General features: G+C 47.9%; 1 protein-coding gene across 1 annotated transcript in view; it reads left to right on the top strand.

Moving 5' to 3' along the window:
• Window positions 1–20,388, top strand: part of LOC144152678 (lens fiber major intrinsic protein-like) — a 58,492-nt gene extending 38,104 nt beyond the window's left edge. The window contains exons 5-9 of the mRNA XM_077684062.1: window positions 4,254–4,365; window positions 10,942–11,223; window positions 12,767–12,853; window positions 17,126–17,256; window positions 18,693–20,388. Of these exons, the coding sequence (XP_077540188.1) occupies window positions 4,254–4,365; window positions 10,942–11,223; window positions 12,767–12,852 (480 nt within the window). The 3' untranslated portion in view covers window position 12,853; window positions 17,126–17,256; window positions 18,693–20,388. The remainder of the gene's footprint in view (window positions 1–4,253; window positions 4,366–10,941; window positions 11,224–12,766; window positions 12,854–17,125; window positions 17,257–18,692) is intronic.
• Window positions 20,389–25,013: the final 4,625 nt, after the last annotated feature.

Here is a 25,013-nt window from a genome sequence, read left to right as displayed (position 1 = left end):
AGGAGACGCCGCTCCTCATATATCGTCGAGCTCTTGCCACGGCTTTTTCTTTGCGCCTCGTTTGATTATTGCGCTGCTATATTACTTCTTGATGGTGTTGGGATTGTCGGTAGCACATCATAAGGTATAAAATATTCTAATTCGGTGGGAGCACGAAATAATGGACGAAGACTGGAAAGGACATAGTTGATTGCACGGCCACGTACTTTGCCTGCTCGCATTGTATTTTCGAACCGAATTCACTCATAAATCTTTATACTTGTTTGCACACTTTGGTGAACCAGAAAACGATGGTTTTTAATTTAAATTTATCTTTATCTTTATCTTATGCCTGGTTGTGTCCACTGCAGGACGAAGGTTTCTCCCAAAGATATCCAGCTTTTCTTAATTTTTTTTTAGTTAAAAGTTTTTAATTAATCATAACTTAAATATTGAGGGCGGTTTGAGAATACCGCCGTATTTAGGGATGCTGGTATACGTCCAACTGGTAGGTAAAAAAGAAATACCTGCGAGGCCGAACGTCAGCCCTATTATAGCCGCAGGCTGACATTTGAATCGTCACGTACAAGGTTAGACCATAAAAATATAGCTACAAGTACTATAAGGCCTTTAAAATCTCGACTATAATTCATTGTAATGGCGTCCCGCTCTTGAACGCAGGCCCGCTTAATTGACCACCTCGTGATCGCTGCCAGGTTGCTTCCTTTCTTTGGGCCTTAATTCTTCACTCTTTCCATACTTCTTTGCTCCGAATAAATACAGCAGTGGCTCCCTCTTATGCACTTCTCTGTCGTCGTTATTCCGACACGCAATGAGTGACGGGCTCAACCGAACCCACCCGCGTCTGAAGACTCTCGTTCTTGAATCCCGTCTTCTCTTGGTGGAAAGAGAGGGCACACTCCACGACGTAGGATTTAGGAATATGGTGCTTGTGATGGATTAAAGTAGTGCACGAAGTGAACATGCGCGATGAAGTATTCTCTTCGTAACATCCTCTCCCTTCGCTGTTATATCGAGTACCGCTATCACCCTGACATTGGGTTGCACACGGAAAGAGGTCCACCCCTTGCACATTGCGGAGACGAAGAAGGAAAGAGGTAGCGGGGACGTTGACTGCTGCCTGGAGGGCTTGTGTACCGGGAGGCGTTGCTTCCATCTTCCGTCTTCGCAGCAGAGATTTGTTTATGGTAAGTCAGGGATAGAGAAAAAAAATTACTCCCACCTCCCTTCGCAGGAACCCCTGTGTAGATGCGACGCATAGGGGGTTCCGTTGTTGTTTCCGTTACGTTGATTCTCATATCGCGTGAAATGTGCCGTGAACCCCCTGCCGCGGCTATGACGCAACGTGGCGCGGCTATGACGCAACACAATCCACTTTAATCCAATCCAATCCAATCCAATCCAATCCAATCCAATCCAATCCAATCCAATGCCCCTCGCGAAAGAGTGTTCGCTATCAGAGAGGAGAGGGGGTGAGAGGCGTAGAACGCAGCTCGCGCGGAGAGGAGAATGGGGGAGGGGAGTGGACGGACAACGACGCCGTATGGAGGGACAAGGCGAGTGAATGAGATGCAGTCGCATCTAAAAGAGAGAGAGAGAGAGAGAGAGAGAGAGAGAGAGAGAGAGAGAGAGAGAGAGACAGAGGGGGGGAAGGGAGAGGGGAAGGGAGAGGGGGGAGGGGGGAGGGGACTTTATAAGGCTTCTCCTTGGGGTAGGTGTGGCGTCCCGTTGTGGCCATAGTCAGAGCAACGTCTTCACTCAGGAATGGGGGCTGCAGTGTAGCTCGAGAAGGGTTGAAGCGTAATAAGCAATGGGGCAAAACAAGGAGCATAGATTTTATTCGTTTGGGTAGAACTCCCACGTCGTTTGAAGCTGCCGTCAGTTAGGCTCTTATGCCACCGTCTTCCCAAGGTTCCTTCGCCGCCCGCAAATTTGACAGCTAATAAAGCAGCTTGCCCTTACCGAGCATCAGTTTCACTGATTCTTTCCCGATCAAAACGTTTATTTTCGTTTTCTTTTGCTTTGCAAAGAGCTTTTGATGATCAAGGTGTACTCGCGTTGGCAGGCATACTCGGGCGCATTCGTCTGCAATCGTATACGACAAAGCTAGGTAAGTTCGCCCTACTTTCGGGAGAATGCGCCAGACAAGTTCTTGGTAGCAGCCAGTCCTTTCACGCGCCCTGCGCAGTGGGTTATGTGCCCCCCCCCCCTCCTCCCCACTCCGTGCCCCTCGCTTCCTCGATTTCCCCCGAGCACAGACAGACGAACACAATGACGCGCACCTTCCCGCTGCTGAATGGACGCACACATAGCAGTGCCTCCCCATAAACACACACCACGGGACACACGATCCCCCCAAGTCTGACGCAAACACAGACGTACACGCGCTCAGCCATCAGCGACACGTACGGGCAATACTTTTTCTTCCCCTTCTCCAGCGCACTCACACACGGCCCAGCACAAGCAGCAAGAGTAGCGGGAAGGCATTTCTGGTCCCTGCCCGAAAAGGCAGGCCCCGCGCGCGAACCAAGATCGATTCCTTGGCGGCGGCTGTCGCAGGCTGTTTCTTCTCCGCAGCGCGGGGGGAACCTCGGGGGTGCGATATTTCATCGTCCGCGGAGCTGCTGCCTGGTGTCGCTTCGGGACAGCAACGCCGATGCGGCCGCTGCTTCGGTGGCAGCTTGCAAGGAAAAACACGGCCAGAAGAAGGAAAGGTTACGGGGCTCGCCGATAATACCGGCCGCCTGCGCGGAACAACACTCCTTCCAGGACCTTCCCGAACCTAATCTCGTCCCTGTACCTTCTTCTAAGTTGTCCGAGACAGCGCTCCTGTTTTTCATCTGCAGTTTTTTTGTTTTTTTTTTTTTTTTTTCGGAATGCTTCGCCTAGCTCGTTCCCCCCCTCCGACCCGGCCTGGCCTGGGTGGTACACGAGAAGGCTCTCGTTGCCTTCTCGCTCCCTGTCCCCTGTCATGTATTCCTGAGGCCGGATCTTGTGCTTTCCGAACCTCTGCACCCCGTCCGGCCGTGTTGTGCCGCCTGTTTGCTCCAGTGAACAAGCGGACATGCACCTTGTGACTGAAAGATAAATGAGGCCAGACTCAGCCGACCGCGTTCCGCCCCTTCTCACCTCTCCGGTTGCTTCGTATCTGGGTTTTTTTTTTTTCTTGTCCCGGACAGAGACAACTCAGAAGTTCACATCTGCGGAATTAATTGCAGTCACCCCATCCTTCCGCACCCACACAAACACACGCACACACGCACAAGCATACAACTTTCCGTGTATTCTTCCGGCCTCGTATGGGAGCAGCAAAGTATTCTTCGTTCCTATGCATCCCTTTTACGTTATCAGACTAGAGGCAGCTGCTTGACCGGAAAATAATACCGGGGCACGGTTCTTACTCGCGCCTTGTGATCACCGCCTTTGTTTGTTTGTTCGTTTTTTTTCTTTCGCCCTTTATGTAATGGATGTGACACCGACGATACGCAACAAAAAAGTAATAGAATAAGTGATGGCATGGTGAAGCAACGCCTTCCCCTCCTTTCTTCTCTTTCACTTCGCAAAAAGCGTTTGTGAAGAGTTAGTGAAGAGTTAGTGATGATTTGTGAAGAGTTTGTGGTAAAAGTGACTGTTGCTTCTTACTAGACGTGCCGCAGATGAGGGTCTGGAACGTGAAGCTTGTAGTCCGGTAAAAGACGACGTTTCCTCTTGGTAGAACGATATTTCGCGCGTGTGAGTGTCTGTGTATGGCTGAAGGAAAAGTGATTAAATGCAAACAATTTGCTCGTGAACCATTTTTTGTTGTTTTTGGGCGTTTGTATAATGGTAGCCCGAGTGGTATTATATGCGACCCATGAAAGAAGGAATCATGCATACCCCGTTCCATAAACGCAAATAACTGCTCCGCACCACGGCTACCGCACACTGTTTTTAAGTTGGCTTACAATATTTCAAAATAATGGTTCTTCGAAATAGTAAAAGATGCTCCTTGAACTGCGAAGACGGCGCGCGTCAACGTCTCAGCTCCGTACTTCCTAATGGGGCGGTAGCCGCAGAAGACACGTTCGGCATGATACTCTGCATCGTTAAACAAAAAACCACACGTGAGCTAGTTTAAACTGTATCCCTCCTCTGCGGTGCGCCTCATAGCCCAAGGGCTTTTGCGGCTCGCCAAACCTCAATTAAAAACGTCGCTAACCATTTGTGTTTCAGAGAAAGCTGTTCGTGACGTTCTTTACTACGCTCTTTCGCAGGTATACTGGTTCGGGCCTGTGGCGGGAGGCCTATTGGCGGGTCTCATCTACGAGTACATCTTTGACACGCAGAAAACGAACCGGGAGCTGGGCCAGAATTTCGAAGACAAAGGTAAACCGCCGTGACACCTTTCTTCCAGCGTCTATACTAGCCCCCGACTGCCCTAAAGCGGCAAGGTTAATGTTTTTTTTTTGTGTTATTAAACGACTGGGAGATGGAGGACTTGGATGACTAACTAGTATGACTGTCCTATTTCGTAAGAGGTTAGCACACTTGATGTAGTTTAGCGCATGGCCAAGAACAGGCGAAGGGTAGAGGAAATGCAAAGCGCTGAAATGCAGTTGAAGAATGTTGACAAGGAGGCTAACCACTGTCGTATGGCTACGCATCCGAAGGTGTAAAGTACATGAGCTCGTGGACTAGCACGATAATTCTGCTGCATGCACACAAGCCATATCATGGCTATAATTACGTCCCAGGTGTATACAATGGCTCATTTAAATGAAGAAATCTAGTTCATGTTGCAAGTTATGCTTGTGGGGTTGTTTATCTAGGTGTTGCAATGTCTTGTCTATCCAAACCAGCTCCTTTTTGCCAACATCAACGACAACCATATTCTTTTTTAACAGCAGAGCTGTTTGGGCCGACAAAATCCGTCCGGAGGGGGACAGAAAACCCCGAGCGCACGTGAGCACGGGCCTCGCGGCGAGTGCCCAACGTCGCCAAGGCCTGCGCGTGGGCTTACACCACATGAGGAGCTGCCGCCTCCGTCGTCGTCGTCGTGTAGCGAACGACGTGCAACAATTTCCTTGCTCCGAAAACGATGGCGACGAATCTGTCAAGCCATCCCTACTCAATCCACATGTGGAGACGGTGACCAGACCAGCTGACAAAGGAGTCGAGGTCTTCCGAGGCCAGGACGCGCTTACAAGAGGATTTACCCTATGCGGCTGTGCCGTCGAAAGACGACTACGAAAGGGATGACGACGATTGCTACTGAATAAACACTGTGCATACTTAATGGTCCCTGCTTTACAGTGCCCTTCAAAACGACTTTGCACTGCTGGGTTCCGGCTGCTCGCTCTGCCCTGAAATCCGTTGTCAGTTTGGGGAGAAGCTAGGTAAACTCCCAGCTCTGCTGTTTCGCAAGCCTTGCACCACTAGTGAAGCTGCGCCAAGTTTTTTACGCTGCCACTCACGGTACGGGGGCCATTTCTTTAAACCGCCAAGAAATATGAAGAAGAAGGGGGAAAAGAAGAAGTGGAAGAAGAAGAAGAGGAGGAAGAAGAAGAAGAGGAAGAAGAATAGAAAGAGGAAGAAGAGGAAGAGGAAAAGAGGAAGCAGAAGACGAAGAAGAAGAGGAAGAAGGAGAAGAGCGGGTTTCGACTTAGGTGGCCCTGTCCTAAATGTATGTCTAAATCTGTCAAGTATAACTGTGGCACGTCTTCGGAGATATTTCTTAGGCTGTATCTAGAGTAACGTCAGACGGCACTATAAGCACTCCCCTTTGTCGACGTCCACCGGGGTTTTGTAAAATCAAACGCCGCGTCTGGCCCTGTATACATCGCTCTACCTAACGTCATCAACGTCCTCATCATCATCATCATTTATTGTACCCTTAAGGGCCCCTTGCGGACTATTACATAAGGTGGTGGGGGCAAACCAATAGTACAGACATCACAAGAATACAGACAGAAATACAGACAATTAAGAATACAGATAGTAATATAGACAATGTAAAGAAGGTAAGGACGCAGAGTCATGTAAAGTATTAGCGCAGTGAAGATCTCTGCAGTTTACAACTTAACAATAAAGGGGAGACAACGAGAGAGAGAAGCTATTTTCGTAAAAGAAGGTGACCTAATCTAAACATAAATGACCTAACGAACAGAAAGCAATCATTTAAAACACCAAACCCAACCTAAGCCATGAAAATTATAGTTCCATTTAAATGTAAAAAAAAAAAAAAAGAGGCGAAAGCCGACCTCGAACCACCCACCTTGACATCAAGAAGCGAAGACGAACACCTACACCACACCGATACGCGCTTTGGCTGGTGCTAACGTAGGCCTAAATATTCGAATGCCGTCGGACGGCACTGTGGCTCTGAGCTGAATGTCGTCGGGCGGCACTGTTGCTCTAGATGCAGCTCTGAGCTAGAGTGCAGTCGGACGGCTCTGGTCGGACGGCACTCTGTACACTCCGCGGCTGACGCCTCCCTCAACCACTATCACTCGTGTGTGATGGAGAAGATCAACTCAACCTTGATATCGACTCACTTAGATCGCCGTCGACACTTGTGCGCAATTGAGCCGAGGCGATGGCTGGGACGACCTCATCGACAGTACTTGGCACCTCACTCGGGGCAGGGTCTTCTACACGGCCTACGCGCAGTACCACCTATGCGATGTGCCACAAGCAAATGGGGGGCTTTCGGCCCACGCGAACACGTTTGTGCCCCCATTCGCGGATTTTACGCGCGCATTTTCTTGCAATGCAAGTGCGCCCCAGAAAACGAGTGCCTGTTCCTTCCCAACTGCACCGTGATGTGCGAGGAACATTGACATTGAAAGCTCCGTATGGCACAAACAACTCGTTTTACTGCGGGCATCTTTTATTTCCTTTATAGAAGTGAATGCCTGAAAGAATGAGCTGCTATGCAACGCGTGATGTTGTACATAAAAATGCCGCCCTTTGCATTTGATGTTTATCGGTTCGTGTGAGTGGAGTGCGATATAATGGCGTGCAACCAAACTTACGCCCGCCGTCACGCCATCAGTTGCGCAAGTCATGTTCTACGCATTTGCGAGAGATTCAGCTTGTACCAAGTGTTACATGAGCATCCATCTACCCGACAAATTATTTTCTGTATAAAGTCTTGCATGCTGACAAAGTGTGTTTCAGGTTCTTCAAAATGCTTAGCGATGATAACCTAGCTATTCCAGAAAAAGGCGCTTTATCGCAAGCTTCATGCGATGTATTAATTAGTAGTCTCAATGATGATTCTTGAAGCAACGCATTACTTGTGAAGGAATATTAAACGGAACTATTGTTTCATGGTACGTTCATTAGTGCAGCAACGGACGCACGAAAAAATGAACTAAATATTCTTATTTCCAGGTCACGCGCATATACATTATTCTTTAAAATTCTAAATGAGCATGTGCCTCAACGGAGCATCTGCATTGAACGAGACCAAGCAACTGCTTTTCTTAACCCTTTAAACGCCGCACTATGAAGCAATATTCAAAAAACTGAAATTGGTGCTGGTAATTACCTCTAAATTACCTCTGACAAACATTACAGCCACATTTACAATGACTAAGCACGTTTTTCGGCATGTTCCATTTTTGGAACATTGGAGTTTCCCATATACAAAACGCAAAAGTGGTCTGATACAGCTTTTATTGACTCTACAGCTTTTATTACAGCTTTTATTGAAAAGTGGGGATAGCTTGTCCTTGCGAACTGAAGACCGGTGTTTGTCTTCCTGCAATGCCTCTGAAAAGTATAGAGTGAAAACAATTATCTAGAAAAATCATTCTCGCTGTAGCTCAGTTACTGCTTCACAAGCCGTGGTAGGCTGCGAAGCATTTGCTGCGCAGCCGCTTTTGGCACTCCTGACACTGACTGGTTGTGTTTTTCGTGCACTGCGCACACCTCTCCTGCGTAGCTGGTATGATGTAGTGGCCGTAAGTTTTCCTATCTCCACTTCTTGGATGAACCCGACGTCCAGAGCGCACTGTGAGTTTCTGCTTGAGGTGCAGCAAGGTCATGGTGACGTCCCGCCTGAATGCTAGGTGCGTCATGGCGGCGTCGCTTCCCTTGTGAAGCTCGCAGTGAAGGAGCCATCCTCCGACGACAGCCATGTTCAGACCACTGCTGAACAGGTTCCACCACCAATTTTTGCTTCTCAGCTTTGGGCGATAGCTTCCGAGGAGGCGGTCCATAACGTCTACTCCCCCCATGCCCTCATTGTATTTTTTTTATCAAATATGGTTGAGGAATGTCTACCTTGTTGTTTGCGCGTCGTGAGTAGCGTTTTGCTGTATCCACAGGCTCGTGGCTGAGGTGGTTTGAGCAAACTGACTACTGCATTGTCGTTCCACCTGCATGCGTAGACGGTCCCGTCACACTAGAAAGTTCCTCTTTCCTCTTTTCCGACCTCTTTCACGCTCTTCAGTGGACAACCACCGGTTCTCGTTTCTCTTACAGTCCCAGTTGCTCGCATCCCCTGGTCAGCCAGCTTCATCAGGCGACTGTGCGAGGTGAAAAAGTTGTCAAAGTAGACTTCGTGCTGTTCAGGGGCGGGCAAGACAGATATAAAATCGCTAATAACCCTGAGCCCGAGAGGTGTCCGTTCATCGTTCTCACTTCTCCCAGAGTAAATGTCCATCGCAAAAGGGTTCCCATTGGAAGAGCATAGCATTCATATGTTCTAGATAAACCGAATGGGTTTACCGCGAATGAACATTTTGCACGAGTGGTGGCCGTAATAGGGTACCATTGATTCGTCAATGCTGAGGCTCTTGTGAAACACTCGAAACTGGCGGAAATATTTTGAGATTTCACTGTAAAACGGCTGTATCTTTCCCATCTTTTCGCCTGCCTTCAACTGAGTGTTGTCCACAGCATGGAAAAACCTCTTGAGCTGCCGGAACCTATTCCGGGTCATCACTGTCGCGACTAAAGGCACGCAAAGATCTTCAGCCGTGCTCCAGTATGAGTCCTCGGATGGGACGGAGTGATATCCGCTGAAAAGTAAGAGCCCAAAAAACTGTCCTATGTCCGCTCCTGTTACCTCCACCTCCTCCCCCTTTTGGACTGCGCACCTTGCAGTCAGGTCAGCCAGTAAACCAAGGTATTCCTGAGAAATAATTTTGCTGAACAACTCAAATGGGCTCATGTTCGCAAGCTCAGGAAATGTTTCTAGCAACAGCGGAGGGTTCTGGCTGGGCAGTGTTTTATCGAACGTGGCATGGTCACCCCAGACTGCTCTAAGAGAAGGCTCTGGGTGTTTTGTTTTTCCAGTCATGGTTGAAGACTTGCTGCCTTTTTCTGCAGTCAATTGCCTTCGCGCTGGCTTCTTCCGTCGTGGCTCAGAACTCGAACCTTCAGTAGGCGACACAACGCCTTCATCGCGGCACTTCATAACTTCTAGGTATCCGCAAACATCCTCGTGCCTTCATTTTCACGTGCATTTTCATGCACGTGCTCCTCGTCAGTAATGTTGCCATCTTCATAAGGCGGCAATTGGCATACAGATGCCCCTTCGCGCTCTTCGTCAGGAAGGCTGAACAAAAGATCAATTGCAGCCTCCAAAGTCAGGAAGCGTTGTGCCATAACCTAAAAAGAAAAATTCTGCTGTACACAAGTGTGGTAGTACAAAATGTAACCAACCGTAAAGTCGTTCCGTTCTTACATTCACGAGGATTGGGGCGGCTATTCGCTGCAGTCTAATGGCGCTCATTCAACGTGCAAGACAATGTCAAAAAATTGCCAGAGAAAGGTATCATTCAAGTTTCTACAAGTGCCAACGAGATGGCGCCACCAACACGCGAAAACGAGAAGAAAAAGCGAAGCGAATTGCGCGGGCCGCTCTCCGCGGTTTTTTCAACTATGAAACGCCAATGTTCCAAAAAAGGAACATTCACATAAAACGCTCGAAAGTGAAAACTAGCTTGTCTGTATAATGTTTTTTATTATTTGCTGAGTAATCGCCGACTATCTGCCGATATTTTAGTTCTGCTTCGCTCATTGGAACATTGCCTTTTCCAGCAAAATATGGCAACAAACATGTGGAGGTGCAGTAACGCAAAATACGCCTTTTTGTAAACATTAATTCGAAACCTCTAAACGGCCTATTGATCTAACGGTCTAAACGTTTTCCACAAGCATCAGTGAGTATGCGAAAACAAAAACTAAAAAAAAAATGGGGTACAGCTGGAAGGAAATAAAAAAATCAGGTTTCGTGTGTTCCAATTTTGGAACATTGGCAAGTAAAAGGTATGATGGCGCACACTGCTATGTAATCAGCTTTCTAGCGCAAGCATCCACAAACACAACATTACATTTTATTCCGCATAGTGACCATGACGCCCAACATGGACGACATTTGTACTTTGAAGCTTAGAAAACGTGTACTCGCCCATTCTTCCTTCCTTAACTGTGACTCGATAAGTTTTCTTTTGCAGGCCGAGGTTCGGAAAATGGGCTGTTTATGATACCCTAGACCGTAGGTAGGCTCCGTGAAGGCGTCCTACGCAGAAGCATTTGCGGTGGCAGCGAAATGCCCGTCACCCTCGAAGACGCGAACAAATTGTTTGAACCCATATACTAACAAACGCCACCCTCTCAAATTCAAGCAGTTAATCACGGATCACCTCATGCCAAAAGGCTGTTCTGTGATTTCAGTTACCTTCTGGTTCGTACGTATACCTTCATTCACAGGACAGTCTGAAGTAAATACCTGCACCATTGCCTATCGTGTGCCATTCCATCATTTTGTATATTCCCGCCAACCTTACGTAATACCCCGCTAGGACCCTTTTAGCACTAATAAATCACTATTATGATGACGATGATGATGATGATCGCGAGTATTTTTGTATGCTGACATGCCAGACATGTTGATAGATTTCAACCAAGCTGATTGTCCTCTCGTTGTCTTCTTTCTCTTGGACACAGAGTGCCAGCTGGACGACGACTACGAGGACTCCTCCAGCGCCAAGATTTCCAAGTACGCGACTACAACGCAGAGTCTGAACGGCGGCGTCGCATCCGGCAGTACAGCTCGGCATGCCCGAGGCGCCAAGGCTGGCCGGCAGCAGCAGTACGAGACGTCGGGCTTCAACCGACCCACGGCAAACACCTACTCTCCGACCCCGTCCCTGGCCTTTCCCTCTTCCACCGAGGCGGCCTACGCTACCACGCTGGCGGCGACAGCTAACTGCACAGCGCAGATCTACGGTACACATGAAACCCCCTCGTGTCAGCTTGCTCGGTGTGATGGCTGTAAGGGTAGTCGTCTAGCCCGAAAAAGAGGGTGGAGTTAAAGACCTGTGTCCTCCAGATTTCTTACCTCTAACGACAACTGCATTTAAAGGGACCCTTCAACACTTTTTCTTCTTTTCTATAAATCTTAAATGCTTTCAGAACGTGGTCAACGAACACGTCCAGTAGCTAGAATATGGGTTCGCAAAATACCTCAGCCGGAAATTACTGCTCTATGGCCACCAGACAACTTAGAAACTTGCTCGAAAGATTTTTCTCTCTTTCCGGGTCTTGGCGTTCTTCGACCGATCTACTTACGTCATTGCAGCAATGTAGTGGCTATTGACGGTTTTCTTTCAGTTGAACAAATAAACGCACTCTACAGCCACTTGAAAAAGAAAGCCACAAAACTAAAGCCGAAACGGGAGGCGGATAGTTCTGCTGCGACGAGCTAATCACGCAGTGCCGCTCCGTGCTGTTGATAACTATAGCTTTAACAATGCTTACAGACACGTAGAAAACAGTGAAAGCGTTTATCTGAAGCATTGCAGAGTACCTTTAAGGAACAACTCAAGTATACGCGTGTGTATCACCGAATGTATCTATTATACTTAAGGGCAGGTAGCACAACAGTTATATCCAGCTTGTGCTTGCACAATAAAAACGGTTCGCGGTTCTCAACTTGCCAATGAACCGACGGAACCACAAAGCAAGTGGACTGCACTGTGCTGTATTTCTCTTGGCTAGTGGCTCTGCATCTTTGCGCACTCATCGGTCATCACAAATAGCCACGAGCCTTATGGAATGTCGAGTTTTCTACAGTGCCCCTTAATCTTCGCTTATTGCAGCGAAGTGAACACTTCGCTTCACTTTCACTCATGGGTTACGCACCTCGTCAACGTCGCAGTCGACGTTCCTTCTCTTGTAAACGGCCTTTACTTTGTCTTCGCCTCGCTCTCTAGCTGCAACCGGACACAGTTGACGATATAGACCTTCAGAACACATACGCCTGGTACGTTGTCTCGTGCTACTAAGCCCCGAATCGCAGCACGCGCCGTAGGGTGCGGACTGTCACCTGGGTGACTTTCCGGAAATCGGCTTGATTGGCCTGACTGGCCTGACAGGCGCGCAGCATGCCTTGACGGTTTTTGCGCACTACATATGTTTAAATGACAGCAGACGGGAGTCTCGCAACGTTTACAAATGAACTGGGACCTTTTAATGACAAGTAAATGAAATTCGGAGTGATGACGCAGTCGTCTTAGCAGCAAGCAATCCTGCGATTGAGTTACAGCCACTTTCAGCTGAGCATTCGCTATGAAGTTGGCTTTGAAGCAAGGCGCTTTTGTTGCCCCGGATTTGCTGACGCTCACGAAAAATAGAGGAAACCTTAGCCATAAACAGCCTCTCCGTAAAAAAATTTGGGCTTTTTTAAACTGAGATTTCCCCTCAGATTCCCTTTCTCTATGCTTCGCAACGCTTACTTTCAAGCACAGCTAATCGTGTTTTTTTCTTTCAGACTTGGAGATGCCATCTGGGCACTTTCGGCGCGCCTGGAGCACGGACAAGGATTTGGATCTCCAGAATACCAAACTGTACATATAGTGTAAGCAAGCCATCTTGATGTTTTGTTTTATCGTAAAATGTCGGTCATAGCACGAATGCGGGCATAAGTATGTCATTGAAATTTCTGCTGGATTTTATCGTCTGGGCTTTCGACAACTAAGTCTGAGGGCGATATTTTAACCCACCCCCGCATAAAATTTATTCTAGACGGCTGTAAACACCCCATTCATGGTTCGTCACAATGATCTGCTCACAATTTTCATCTAGCTTACACTCTAAGCAGAGCTCACATGAAATCGAACACAGTTAATGTACAGCGAGTTCACTTCGCTGGCAATGTATCACAGTAGACGAAAAACTGCGGAGCTGGTACATGATAGATAAAGATATATGGGACAAACTATAACGCCTTAGAAGATGTCCAGCATGTCCTATGTCCTAGTTGTTCGTTCAAGGAGTATATCTATAGTGCCGCACCGGACACGCAGGTTTACGGCAATTATTGACGCGTTAGCGCTTGTCAGGTGAACCCCAACGAAAATGCGAAAACCTTCTTAACACAAAAACAATTGCCAGAAGATATCACGCAGTGCGGCACAATGTTGAACGTGAGCTGTGACGCTTTTACAAGCCCAGCCGACCGTCGTTAAAACAAATTTCTTGGGGCAGGAAACTGGCCCCGCTAAAAGCGGGATTGATTTGCTATTTATGCGCAGCAGTGGTAGCCCTGAAACATTTCCACTAAGGGAAGCTTTTCAACAAAACGATTCCATTTTAGCGAGGTATTTTCTGCCCGTATTTTCAGTAAAGCCGTGGTAGTCATGCCGCACAGGCACGTAACCGCGATCTTAGCGACGAAGCCTCCAGTTTACTTGGCAGTTTCTTAACGCCTTGCAATGGCGCTTTGTGTGAGCACGTTTCCTCTGTCGCAACGCTTCCGCTGCTTCCGACATCCGCTGTTGCGAGCAGTGGTCCTCTCAGTAAGTAGTGTGGCATGAACCCGCGCAAAGCTGCCTGTACTGAAGTGCCCCGCGATTGTGACAGCTACGGTCGCTTCACGATCTCCCCACAGCTGCTGTAGCGGTATGGCTTTTATGAAGCTGGCGCTGCATCGATTTGAGTTTGGCCATGATAGGCCTTGTTCGCGTGGACACTATGAAACTCTGAAACTTGCTTTTGGCAGCTTATATTGTAAAATTTAGGCAACGATTGTGTGACGCGCAATACAGAAAGCAGCATCAGTATCATGTGTATGATCGCCGTCCTAATGAACATAGATCAGCGACAGCTCTGGAGTCCTTCGGAATGTCCACGCAACAGTTTTGCGGGTATCCGGTCGAATCACTTTGGAGCTTGTTTGGAGGAGCGTCGGGATTTCCGCGTGTCTTAAAGTAATGCAAGGACTGAAGGGGCTCACAAACATCCGTTGCACGGAGCCTGCACACCAAGGCAATCCCGTGGTTCAGCTTCACCACAATGCACTCGAGTGGCCAATCGAGGCCGGTAACAAAGCGAATTCGGCAAATGACCGCACCGTACATACCTAACTGACACATTTCTCGACTCTTTAGCAACGTACAGTCATTGAAAAATGAAGCGCGAACACGGAAATATGAACCAGAACACACAAATAGCGCGATTTCTTTCAGTACAAGCCAAAATGACGCGTCGTGTAGTTACAAAAACCAACTTGGGAGATGCGGCTTTCCAAATATACCAATAGAGCACCATTATTGGAGCTCGACTAACAGTATTTTTCAATTTTGCGTGTGCTGGTTTATATTTTCGTGTTCGAATTTCATTCGTCCAATACTGTACATACAATGTGACTTAAAAAATTCGGCAGAAATTTAGAGAATTATCTACTAATGCGTAGTATTTTTATGTCGCTTGTCTTGAGTGTGTGTATTTTAAAGCCACATTTTTTGTCTCTTCTAAATCTTGTCCGACCAATTATCTCCATTTAAGCTATTATAACTATTAGAAGTACAACATTCGCGAAATCTGCATTATTGTAGAAATGTAGGGCGTTATACGGATTGCCGTTTGCCGTAATTGCGTAATAATTTTCGTATTTTTAGTTTTTCAAAATTTTGTTCGGCCAATTATCTCCATTTGGAGCTTTCGCGAAATTCGCATTATTGTGAAAATGCAGGGCGTTATGCAGTTTGACGTTTTCCGTATTTTTTCATATTTTTGTCATTTATTATTTTTTCAAAATTTCGTGCGACCAGTTATCTCCATTTACGCCATTATATCGACTACAGGCGGAACTTCTGCTATATCTGCATTATTGTGGAAATGCAGGGTGTCACACGGTCCTGGCTGTGGGAGTACTCTGCAAAGAATGCTACGCATTAAAATGTGACCTGCCCGTTGGCACTGTGCAATGCCGAGCGTCATGCTTGCATTGCGTGATGCCACAGCGCAAACCAAAATTTTTATTCAAATCACATGCTTCGCATCGTAATTTGGCGAAATTCATCGTGGCTCTATGGATTGCTCAACTTGGTGCGTTGCGGTGAAGCTTAATTACGGCAGTGCATTAGACTGTAGAATACCAATGTACTAACGCATTGCCTGTAGATAAAATAGCCGAAAATTCGTAATTTCTCTTCACATTAGATTTCAAAAAATAATTCAAATTCCCCCCCCCCCCCCCCTTTTAGGACTGCCTACAGGTATGGCACTCCGTCATCTGCTGGGCGAACGCGAAATGGAATGACAAAAATGCTCATCGCGATGACAGGCTCACTGTAGCAAAACATTATCAAAAACAAAACTTGTTGCTGCGCTAGTTGGTACATTCTTAAAGAAAAAAAGAAAATGTGGCGCAATGTAGACGTGGACGAAGCAAGATACGACAGATACACGCGCCAAATCCGTCATTATCAAATTCGTCCGCCGATTCCTTTCCGTATACAGCGCCTGGAGAATGCTGGAGTCTATCAGGCAGTCTCAAATTTCGGGTGGTTGGTTGCCACCACCGCGCAACCTCCAAGGGTATTTATCACTGACGAAAGTGCAATCTTCCTACTGACCTTCAGCGGCCTCTGTCTCTTCGCATCGTTTGAAGATGAAACAACAACAAAAAGTTTGAGGCATCCTTTGACACACCTCAAACGTGTCCGAAGTGCGGTGTACATAATTGATGCCGACGTTATACGCGAGCTGTTTCTACGCTTTCCTTTTACACGAGCTAAAAGTTTCTTATATTTTGCCTTTCTTTCGTCATCCGTTTTCCTGGTTTTCCTTGGAAATATTGGTCTTGCTGCTGTTTTAGTTTCAATACGTGGCCTCTACGCGGTGTCCCTTCGATATCCTGCCGACCTTGTTACTTACGCGGTACGCCAGTTTTCCAAATTGGATGGCACTCCTCGACGGTCGCTGGTAGCCCACATCACTTATATTAAGAGACCATTTTTCTTCGGCAAAATTCTTTTCGGCGGTGAGACGCCAATTTACATATCGGAAGGGCGTTAATCTACATATGCGCAAGTGAGAGTACCAGTGCTTTTATTTTTATACATGTCATAAAGTTCAGCGGCTTGCCATAAGAGTTAAGGGAACAGAAAAAGAAGAATTTGATAAGTGGTTGGTAGGCCTAATAGGATTCTCCAACGCCGGAAACGTTGCATCTAGGCGTTTCAAGGAATTCTAGACACATTTCTATGCTCGTCTTCAACGTAATGTTTATAAAAGTATCCTTTAAATGACCTGGGGTTGCGCACTTTCTAAATTCAAACCTCCAGTAAGGGAGGCTTTCTCGTTTCTTTAGGCTTTACATACCACGAATGCGTTTTCGAGCCGCTAAACTCACTGCGATCTTCGAAAGTGTGGATTCAGGAAGCTTCACCGTACTAGCGACACAAATTGCACTATAGTAGCATATGGAAAAGCTTCAACGTATACGTACATTAGGGGAAAAGTGCAAGAAAGGTCTCAATGCTCTCGTCTTTATGGTGGGAGATGGTGCTCTCAGCACTATCTCGCGTACTTGCTTTCAAATGTCCCCCTGAATTCCCCAGATTTAATCACGAGGATTTGCGGAAAGCGTAGGGGAACGCGGTGGTAAGCAGTCGTCAAAAAAAGTCGCATCGCTATTTGACAAAAGTGTTTCACCGTTCGGCATATTGCCAGAAATCGAATATGTTTATGAAGGACGAGAGCATTAAAGATAAATCGATGGGCGTTTCTTCTATACTACTGGTAACTCAAGTGCAGTTCGGATAGCGTGTTTTGCTGAGCATTAAATTCGGTGTCGGAAAAATAATTATTTGTTGCATGCCACTGTTCTTCCTTTATTTTTCAGGTGCTGAACGTGTAAAGTGTACTGGGGCTGCGTAAACGTCGCTTGCGCAAGCAGAGGCGACTAAGTAGTGATAGCGTCCAAGAATAAATTCCGCGGATATTCTCCAATGGACTACAGAAAATCGTTTTGAGGTATGTACTTTCTCATAGTTGTCGTAAATATGTTTACCTTGATTGCGGTACATTATACGCTGCCTGTAATAACTCAAGCACATATGTATCCCATTGCACGCAAGTATTATTGTTTGAAATATCGTTGCTAGACACGTTAAAAGTTTACACGCGTTTGAATTTGCACATTGGTATATTAAACAAATTTATGGGTCGCTTGAGCTTCGCCTTTAAGCGTGGAATGCGATCGATAGCGTTATTGGGGCCTGATCGCATTCTGTTATTCGCTACGGGGAGTTACACGCCATCGCTGACGTGATCGTACCTCCTCGCGGCGCCCGCGAGTGGTGAGAACTTTCCGCTCCTCCTCGCACGCTGGTTTCGCAGGGTAGCGCTACAGGATTTTTCGCTCGCACCGATTTTTGTCTCACGGTCAACGCCGCCGACAGCCTCTCCTTTTCTACGACACGGGGCCCTTCACACCGCGCGTTAACAACGTGTAACGATTGCCGACATGGTTTAAAATATACTCATAAAACTGTATGTCTATCAAGGTGAACACAAATCCTGAATGTACAGTTGGTTTCACTGTAAGCTGGTGTACTCGGCCAACCAATCAAGCTGCAATCCAACATTGCTAGAACTTCGAACGTGGATGCCGGAGGACTCCCGGGCTCATTCCGTGCTCATTTCGCATCCATAAGCCTGAGCGGGTTCCATTGCGCTTCAACGTCCTTGCAGACCCGAGAAACGTAGGTGCAGCACTACGTGCAACGCATCAGTACACTGGCAAGTTACGCGTCTTCGTCTACTGTAGACGTGAGCACTTATATCGAGCGGGCCCGATCACATGAATACTATTGAGTGAGCCGTATATGGATCACGGCGACAAAAATTTCTGCCGTCAATCCCCGGACAGAATGCGGAAAAACAGAACCATAGAACGCGTTACCAGAGGGGTGACGTCAGCCGAACCGGCAGCAGCCACGGCTGCGGGGGCGCTGCGTTCGCATCGCTGCAACCTCGTTGCTTGTACAATCATGAGCAAATGAAACGCGAACACGAAAATATGAACCAGGACACGCAAAATTGAAAAATGCTGTTCGCTAAAGCCCAATAATTGCGCGCTATGACTAAATTTCGAAAGCCCCATTTCCCAACTTTGATTTTGTAACTTTGCCACGCGTCATTTTGACTTGCATGAAAAGAAATCACGCTATTTCTGCGTTCTGGTTCATATTTATGTGTTCGCGTTTCATTTGCTAATGACTGTACGTGTTACAAATAAAGTTGTAGCCAGTGCTGGACCCAGTATGTAACAAAGCGTGGAATGGGAAGGACGGCGATGAAATGCCGACACTGGTTATTACGCTTCGTGAACTGCGTACGATGCGGATTATTTTGACGACACAAAGCATGTTGACTTAGATGTGTTTGCGCTTTCTCTTGTTTCCCAGGTACGGCCAGACGACGACTGCAGCTGTCACGGGTCGCTGTGATGTAGCGTTCCTACCAAGGGGTCACGCTGAGAAAGGAGGACATTTTTCGGCGTCTCGGTGGTACCAGCTTTGCGGAAATCCTTCAGTTCATATTGTCATCGAAGAGCTGTCGTGTGCACAAGAAATGTACAGAGATGTCAGTGTTTCGTGTGGGGCAGCCCAAAAAAAAACGCATCAGCCACAACTATTTTTCATCTGCGACCACCGTGCAGCAACTTCAGCACCTTGGCGAGTGTTCCGTGCACCGCTTGTCTCACCCACACGACAATGGACGTTCTTGTTCAACGACATCGTCGGGCCGTTCTCTAGTCATCGGTTGTGCTGGCAGATCTGCCCACGCTGAGTAGTTTACGCTGTCATACCTCCCTCCTCAAGATAAAGAGTTACAGACAGCGAAAACTTAGCGAAGCTCGTCGTGAAGACTTTTTTTAAGTGTAAAATTTTGTTGTAGCCTAAAGCGCCGCAAGTGGACAGTACAAACAACCCCCAGGCTACAAAAGAGTTATACCAGATGCATTTGCGCTGCGGAAACTACCATGATATGCAATCGCTGCCAGCAATAACACTGCGCCCTTCTGACAGTTCCGGAGTATTTTTAACTGCGATTGGGTTTCAGCGCGCTTTAATGTCGTCACAATGCGGCCGGTAAGGGCGTGCTAATTACGAGCGTACTAAGGATGTTTAGGCCTTTTCGAGTGTACTCAGCACGTTGGCTCCCCAATACTCCTTGCGCGGCTCCGCGGAAACAAGCGCGCCTATCGGCGGCTCTACGGGTCCACCTCCGAAAAGAGCGCTGACTGCCCGGCAGGCAAGGGCAACGAACAAGCGCGGCGATCGTTCTCTCTGTCTCTTCCACGTCTTCACCGACCTCTTCACCCTCTACCAAACCACCGTGCTGACCCTCTCCACCTTTTTTTTTCAACCCGTAGCTGAAGGTACAGTGAGGAAGGCGCAAATATCCCTGTAAAATCGCAACGAAAGAGTATGAATTCCACGCCAAATGGCCCCGGAGAGTGCCTTTTCGCACTTTCCGTAGACCACAGGTAACGAAAAACAATCGGAATTTCGAGAAATCCTAAGGAGCATAGATTAAAGCACTGTCGGTGGCCGTTAGAACGCAGGGGTCGTCGAACTATCCCATTCACGTGTAGGCATATGTGACCGCTGTGGCGGGAATCTTAAGAAGTGCTTCTAATGGCCCAACTGAGCGTCACCTCTTCCGGAGACTGTAACTACAAGCGTACAACAGTACTCTGCACTACTGTTAAGACTCGTGGGAAAAAATACATACGTCAGCCAGCGACGAAACTGACTGTGTGTGCTGTGAACTCACCGTCGTTGTCTTGTGCGCAATACCGCTGTTTGTTAACTCGAATTTGTGCAAGATAAGCCAAGTTCATATCAGTCTGCACTTGCCTTTAACGAGGCGTATTTAACAGGTAGGAACGGGCTGTATTAGGTTCACAAATTAGAAGTGCCGTAGACAACATTTTAACCGGATTCTGAGCACGGCGAAGTGTGTCGACAAGGTGCGCTCGTTGCATCTTCCCCTTGATAGCCACGAATACTAACAGAAAAGCCTCCTAGAACAAGGGGGAGATGGAAGCGCAGAGCGCATGAGAGGCGCAGAACAATGACTGCACATTGGTTTTTACAAAATAAAGCAGTGACCTTCTGTATGCTATGGATGTGTAAGCTTCCGTTCAATTGCGTTATCGTGGTTGCTATGGTTGCCATGAACACAGCGTTGCTACAGTATGGTTGCTAAGGTTGTAGCGCTGTTATGGTTACAGCGTTTTTATGGTTGCAGCGCTATTAAAACTGCGCTGGCTGTTAAAACCGTAGCGATGCCTAAGAGTTATAGCCCTGTCCTTGTATGCGGGAGGTATACCGGTTTCGAATACGCGTACCGCCGTGCACCCACTGGTTTCTCTAATGGGTATAGGGGTCCCTGGTCGAGTGAGGATCCTTGAAATGGTAATTCACGCCTAGAAAGCTGCATCAGGTGCCCCTGGCGAGACCCGCGGTCTTCTACAACACCGCATTTCCGGAGCGTGAAGGAGTCTGGCGGCATGTCCTACCACAGGCGGCTACCGATTTGAGCATCTAGCGAGGCTGGGGAAGTCGCCGTGTGCATTCGAGTGACTTGGTGACGCCGGGCACCTACCGGTAAAATTGGTACAAGCGATTGCCCGGCCTGGATCTCGGCCCTTGTGCGGGACCACAACGCTTGGAGAGTTGACCCGGTTTGTACGGGAAATGCGGCTCAAAAACGCAATATTTTTTTCTCTGGTTGCAGTGCTGTAAAAACTGCGAAACGGGATAAAGGCAGAGCAGCTTTGCTTCTTTTTCGAGGACAACTCACTTGTGTAGTGGGTTGAACGCTTGTGCGGTTAAACGCTTGTCCCAAAGGACCCAGGTTCCTGTTTCAATGCCGGCAGACTTTTTTCTTATAATTCTTGGGTTTAGAAAGTGTGGCACATGAAGCGTTACAGGCCGAGCAGAGGTTGAACAGCGAGGGCGGACAGGAACAACGCGATCTAGTCAAACGAGTCAAGTAGGTAGCACAAGCCAGCGGCTCTACGACAATACTGCTGCGAGGAACCGACGAACATAAAGTTTATTCAATCAAACTCCTTTAGTCCACAGAGAAATGCATCCCATTTCCCATTTAAACGCGACGCCGCCGCTCATGTTGCGCTCAAGGTCAAAGAGGACGCCTACCTCTAGCTTGCCGGGACAAGTGCATGTATGTATGTATGTATGTATGTATGTATGTATGTATGTATGTATGTATGTATGTATGTATGTATGTATGTATGTGTGTGGGTGTATGTATGTGTGTGTATGTATGTGTGTGTATGTATGTATGTATGTATGTATGTATGTATGTATGTATGTATGTATGTATGTATGTATTACTCATTGGAAAAGGAAGGTCCTCCAACAGGCGTAAATTATCTCGCCTATGGGGCGGACACCGTGACGCCTGCTGGTGCGCAAATCATTGCGAGTACCTGAAACAATCTTCGGGACGACGCCACGAAAGAAAGTTGCACATGGGGGAAACGAGATTATCATGTGGCAGAATATTTTACTGAGAATTGTCCTCCATGCCACTTGTACACCAGAATGGAACTCTTGGCTAAAACAAAGTTCCACGTGGGGGAAACGAAATTATAATGTGGCGGAATGTTTTACTGGGGATTGTTGTCTATGCCACTTGTACAACAGGCCCTCAGGCACATACCGAGATGCTGAGTTTGAAGTTATCGATGCGGTCCAGTCAAGGAGACTTCGCTGATCTAAATGTTTTGAAACCGCCGCCATAGGCGTGTCATTTTGTCTTGGCGCCAGAGGGCCTCCTCGATTTACCAGTCCTGGACGGTCCGCGGGCAGTCCGAGGACTGCGTTCGGACCGGAAATCCCAAAGGAATACATGGGAAAAACAAGTGCCGGATTGAGTCTCGGGCAGTCCGCGGACGATCCGGAACTGATAATCGAGGAGGCCCAGAGTTGCGCCTTAACCACGCAGCGTTCGCTGACTCGGGCGTTGCGCTAACCTCGTTCTCAGGTGTCTAATTTCCCGGAAAATGAAGACTTTGACAATGCCGCCTTAAATTCTCCAATGTACGGATTTTGAAGTTCACGCCGTCGTTGTCTCATGCTTTGCCTCTTCCGGCCCTTCCGAAAGGCTTCCTTACAAGATACTGTAAGTTGGCTTTCTGAATACTGGGTTAACAAGCCTCGCTACGTTGAGACTGGAGTGGCACAGGGGAGCCTTCCGAACCCACCGACTTCGCCCTAGTCATGGCGGACCACCTTGCTGTCTTTCGGATACCCCGAGAACCAAGTCTCTACGACTCCGATGTCGTCGATGCTAAATACAGATTTATTAAATCTGTACCATCCCAAGCTCGTCCTACCATGCCGTCTGATTCCCCCTCCCCCTAGACTCTCTCATCCGTGTGCATAAAACTCAACATACCTGGTGTCAACTCAAAGCAATCTCTCCCTCAACTCTGCCTCCTTCAACTCATGCTTGCCCACATCAGGGGGCGTTATTCACATATGGCCCACATTTTGGCGGGCGTTCATCTACACCTCACAGTAGTTCATATGGCGTCTACGTTTCGTCAACTGGCCAAGCGCTGCCCTACCGCCTTGAACGTGCAACCTCATTCAGGTAGGCCGAGCTACATGCAACAAAGCAAGCCCTCCGCTACATTCTTTGTCAGCCATAAGCAGAATGGGCTATATTGACGGGTTCGAAGAGAGCGCTGCAAACCCTACGGCACGCCAGTTGCCTCAGCCTTCACGACCATGTATCCCGCGTCGTCACCTACCTGCACCATCTAGCCTACGTCGCCGGAAATCGTGATTTGATTTATTGATTGTAGGGTTTAACGCGCCGACGCAACGCAGGCGATGAGGCGCGCCGTAGTGGAGGGCTCCGGATCAATTTTGACCACCTGGGGATCCTTAACGTGCGCCGAAATCTCGAACACACGGGAGTTTTTGCTTTTCGCCTCCATCAGAAAAGCGGCCGCCGCGGCCGGGAATCGAACGCCGGAAATCGTGTGACTTTACAATGGATACCCGCACATTGTGGCATTCTCGCCAACGAGAAAGCAGATTAGGCGGCTCGCGGAGAGCTACAACTGCGTAATGTAAGGAAAACTTCCTTTACAAAGCACGAGGCTGCAGCGCTAGCGAAGCAGCTTGCCTTAGAGGAACGAAACCACCTCTGGTCTTTCCCCAAAACTCATCACCCCTTTCTGTATCATATAGACTGTGACCTGAGAATGAGGTTCCCAGAGTGAATCCCACGTCTACTTGAGACGCTTTACCATCGTTTGCGTCTCAACGCAGCACTTACAAACTCCTACCGACACCACCTCGGTCAAACCACAAACCTTCATTGTGATAGCTGTGGTTTGCCAGAAACTGTTGAACACATCTTATTGGAGTGTCCGACGTACAGCCAAGAAAGGGACCCCCTCGCCAAGAAGATCGAGTGCCTCAAGAACGGACTTTTATCATTGAATGCTCCTCTTCGACCATGGTCTTCTTCATCATCCCAGCAAAAATTATTGGATGCAGTGTTTGATGGCCGCTGGTGCATAGGGTAGACCCTTTGGAGCCTAGGCCACTGCATGCATTGGAGATATGGTAACACTTTTCGAGGATGCAAGTCAAATCTCAGATTCAAAGTGTGCGGACACTCATGATGCGCAATCCTGCCGATCAGACATCGAACTCTGCTGCCTCTGTAAGGGAGCCCACGAAGGAACCCATTCCAACTGCCCGGCTATGTCTCATAAATGTTTCCTATTAGAGACAATGGAGTAAAACCGCTGCTCTAGGTTTGAGCCTTCGGATCTGTAAAAAGTCGTACCTAGGTTCATGCGGGAGCAGTTCACAAAACAAGTTCCGCTGCTGAAGCCGCGTTTCCAGCCACTCTAGCGCCAGTAATTGAAAAGTCCGGCACGCAGGTAATGCAGCAAGTGGTCGCTCCGCTTACTGAGACTTGTCACGCTGACTCATATAACAAGCCTTCTGGCAACAAAGTTGGGATGCTCACTACCGGTTGTTGCCTTTGACTACCAGGCTGCTAAATGTTCTACCTCTGAACCTCAGATTGTAACTCATTCTGAAACACAAGATAATGAGGCTCGTGCAGGCTCCTCCTCCACAAATAACGCAGTATCAGATTCAGACTGGGACAGCGACGAGCCGGTTGCTCCAAAGGGACTTCAGATTGTTGGTAATGACGAGGATGGAAAAGCTGTCCCGGCTGTCGACATCGACGACTCCTACGTCATGGGCGTGAATGACGTGTCTACAACAAAGATTCTCCCCACAAAACAGAAGAGTCGTATCTCCCCTGCAGATGAGGCTAAGGCTGCACGACGCAAACCAGCAAGCAAAAAGGTGTTCCCTGCGACTGCGACTAATGGCACTGATATACCGGGGCCCATGGTTGTGTCAACAGTACACGAGTCAGTATAGCATCTCTGAAGGATTGTTCAGTGGAACTGCCGCTCAGTTAATTATTTTGTTGATCTAGTACTGTTGTTGTCCTCCTTCGAGAATCATTGCTTACTACTGAAAATATTTCGCTTTGAGAAATCATCCGGTATTTAGGCTAGACCGCAATAGTAAAGGGGGGGGGGGGTTTACTAACCTTGGTTTCTACAAAACTTTTTCACAGAGCATTTACCTCGTTGGAGCTGATGTCGCCCAGTGATGAGGTACTCGCGGTAGACTTGGTTTTAC

The sequence above is a fragment of the Haemaphysalis longicornis genome, unplaced genomic scaffold (assembly GCF_048455015.1).
Source record: "Haemaphysalis longicornis isolate Haplotype H1 unplaced genomic scaffold, Haemaphysalis longicornis Haplotype H1 scaffold_9, whole genome shotgun sequence".
In the NCBI taxonomy this organism is placed as follows: domain Eukaryota; kingdom Metazoa; phylum Arthropoda; class Arachnida; order Ixodida; family Ixodidae; genus Haemaphysalis; species Haemaphysalis longicornis.
The sequence above is the reverse complement of the archived record's forward strand: the minus strand, read 5'-3'. Positions and strand labels throughout refer to the sequence as shown.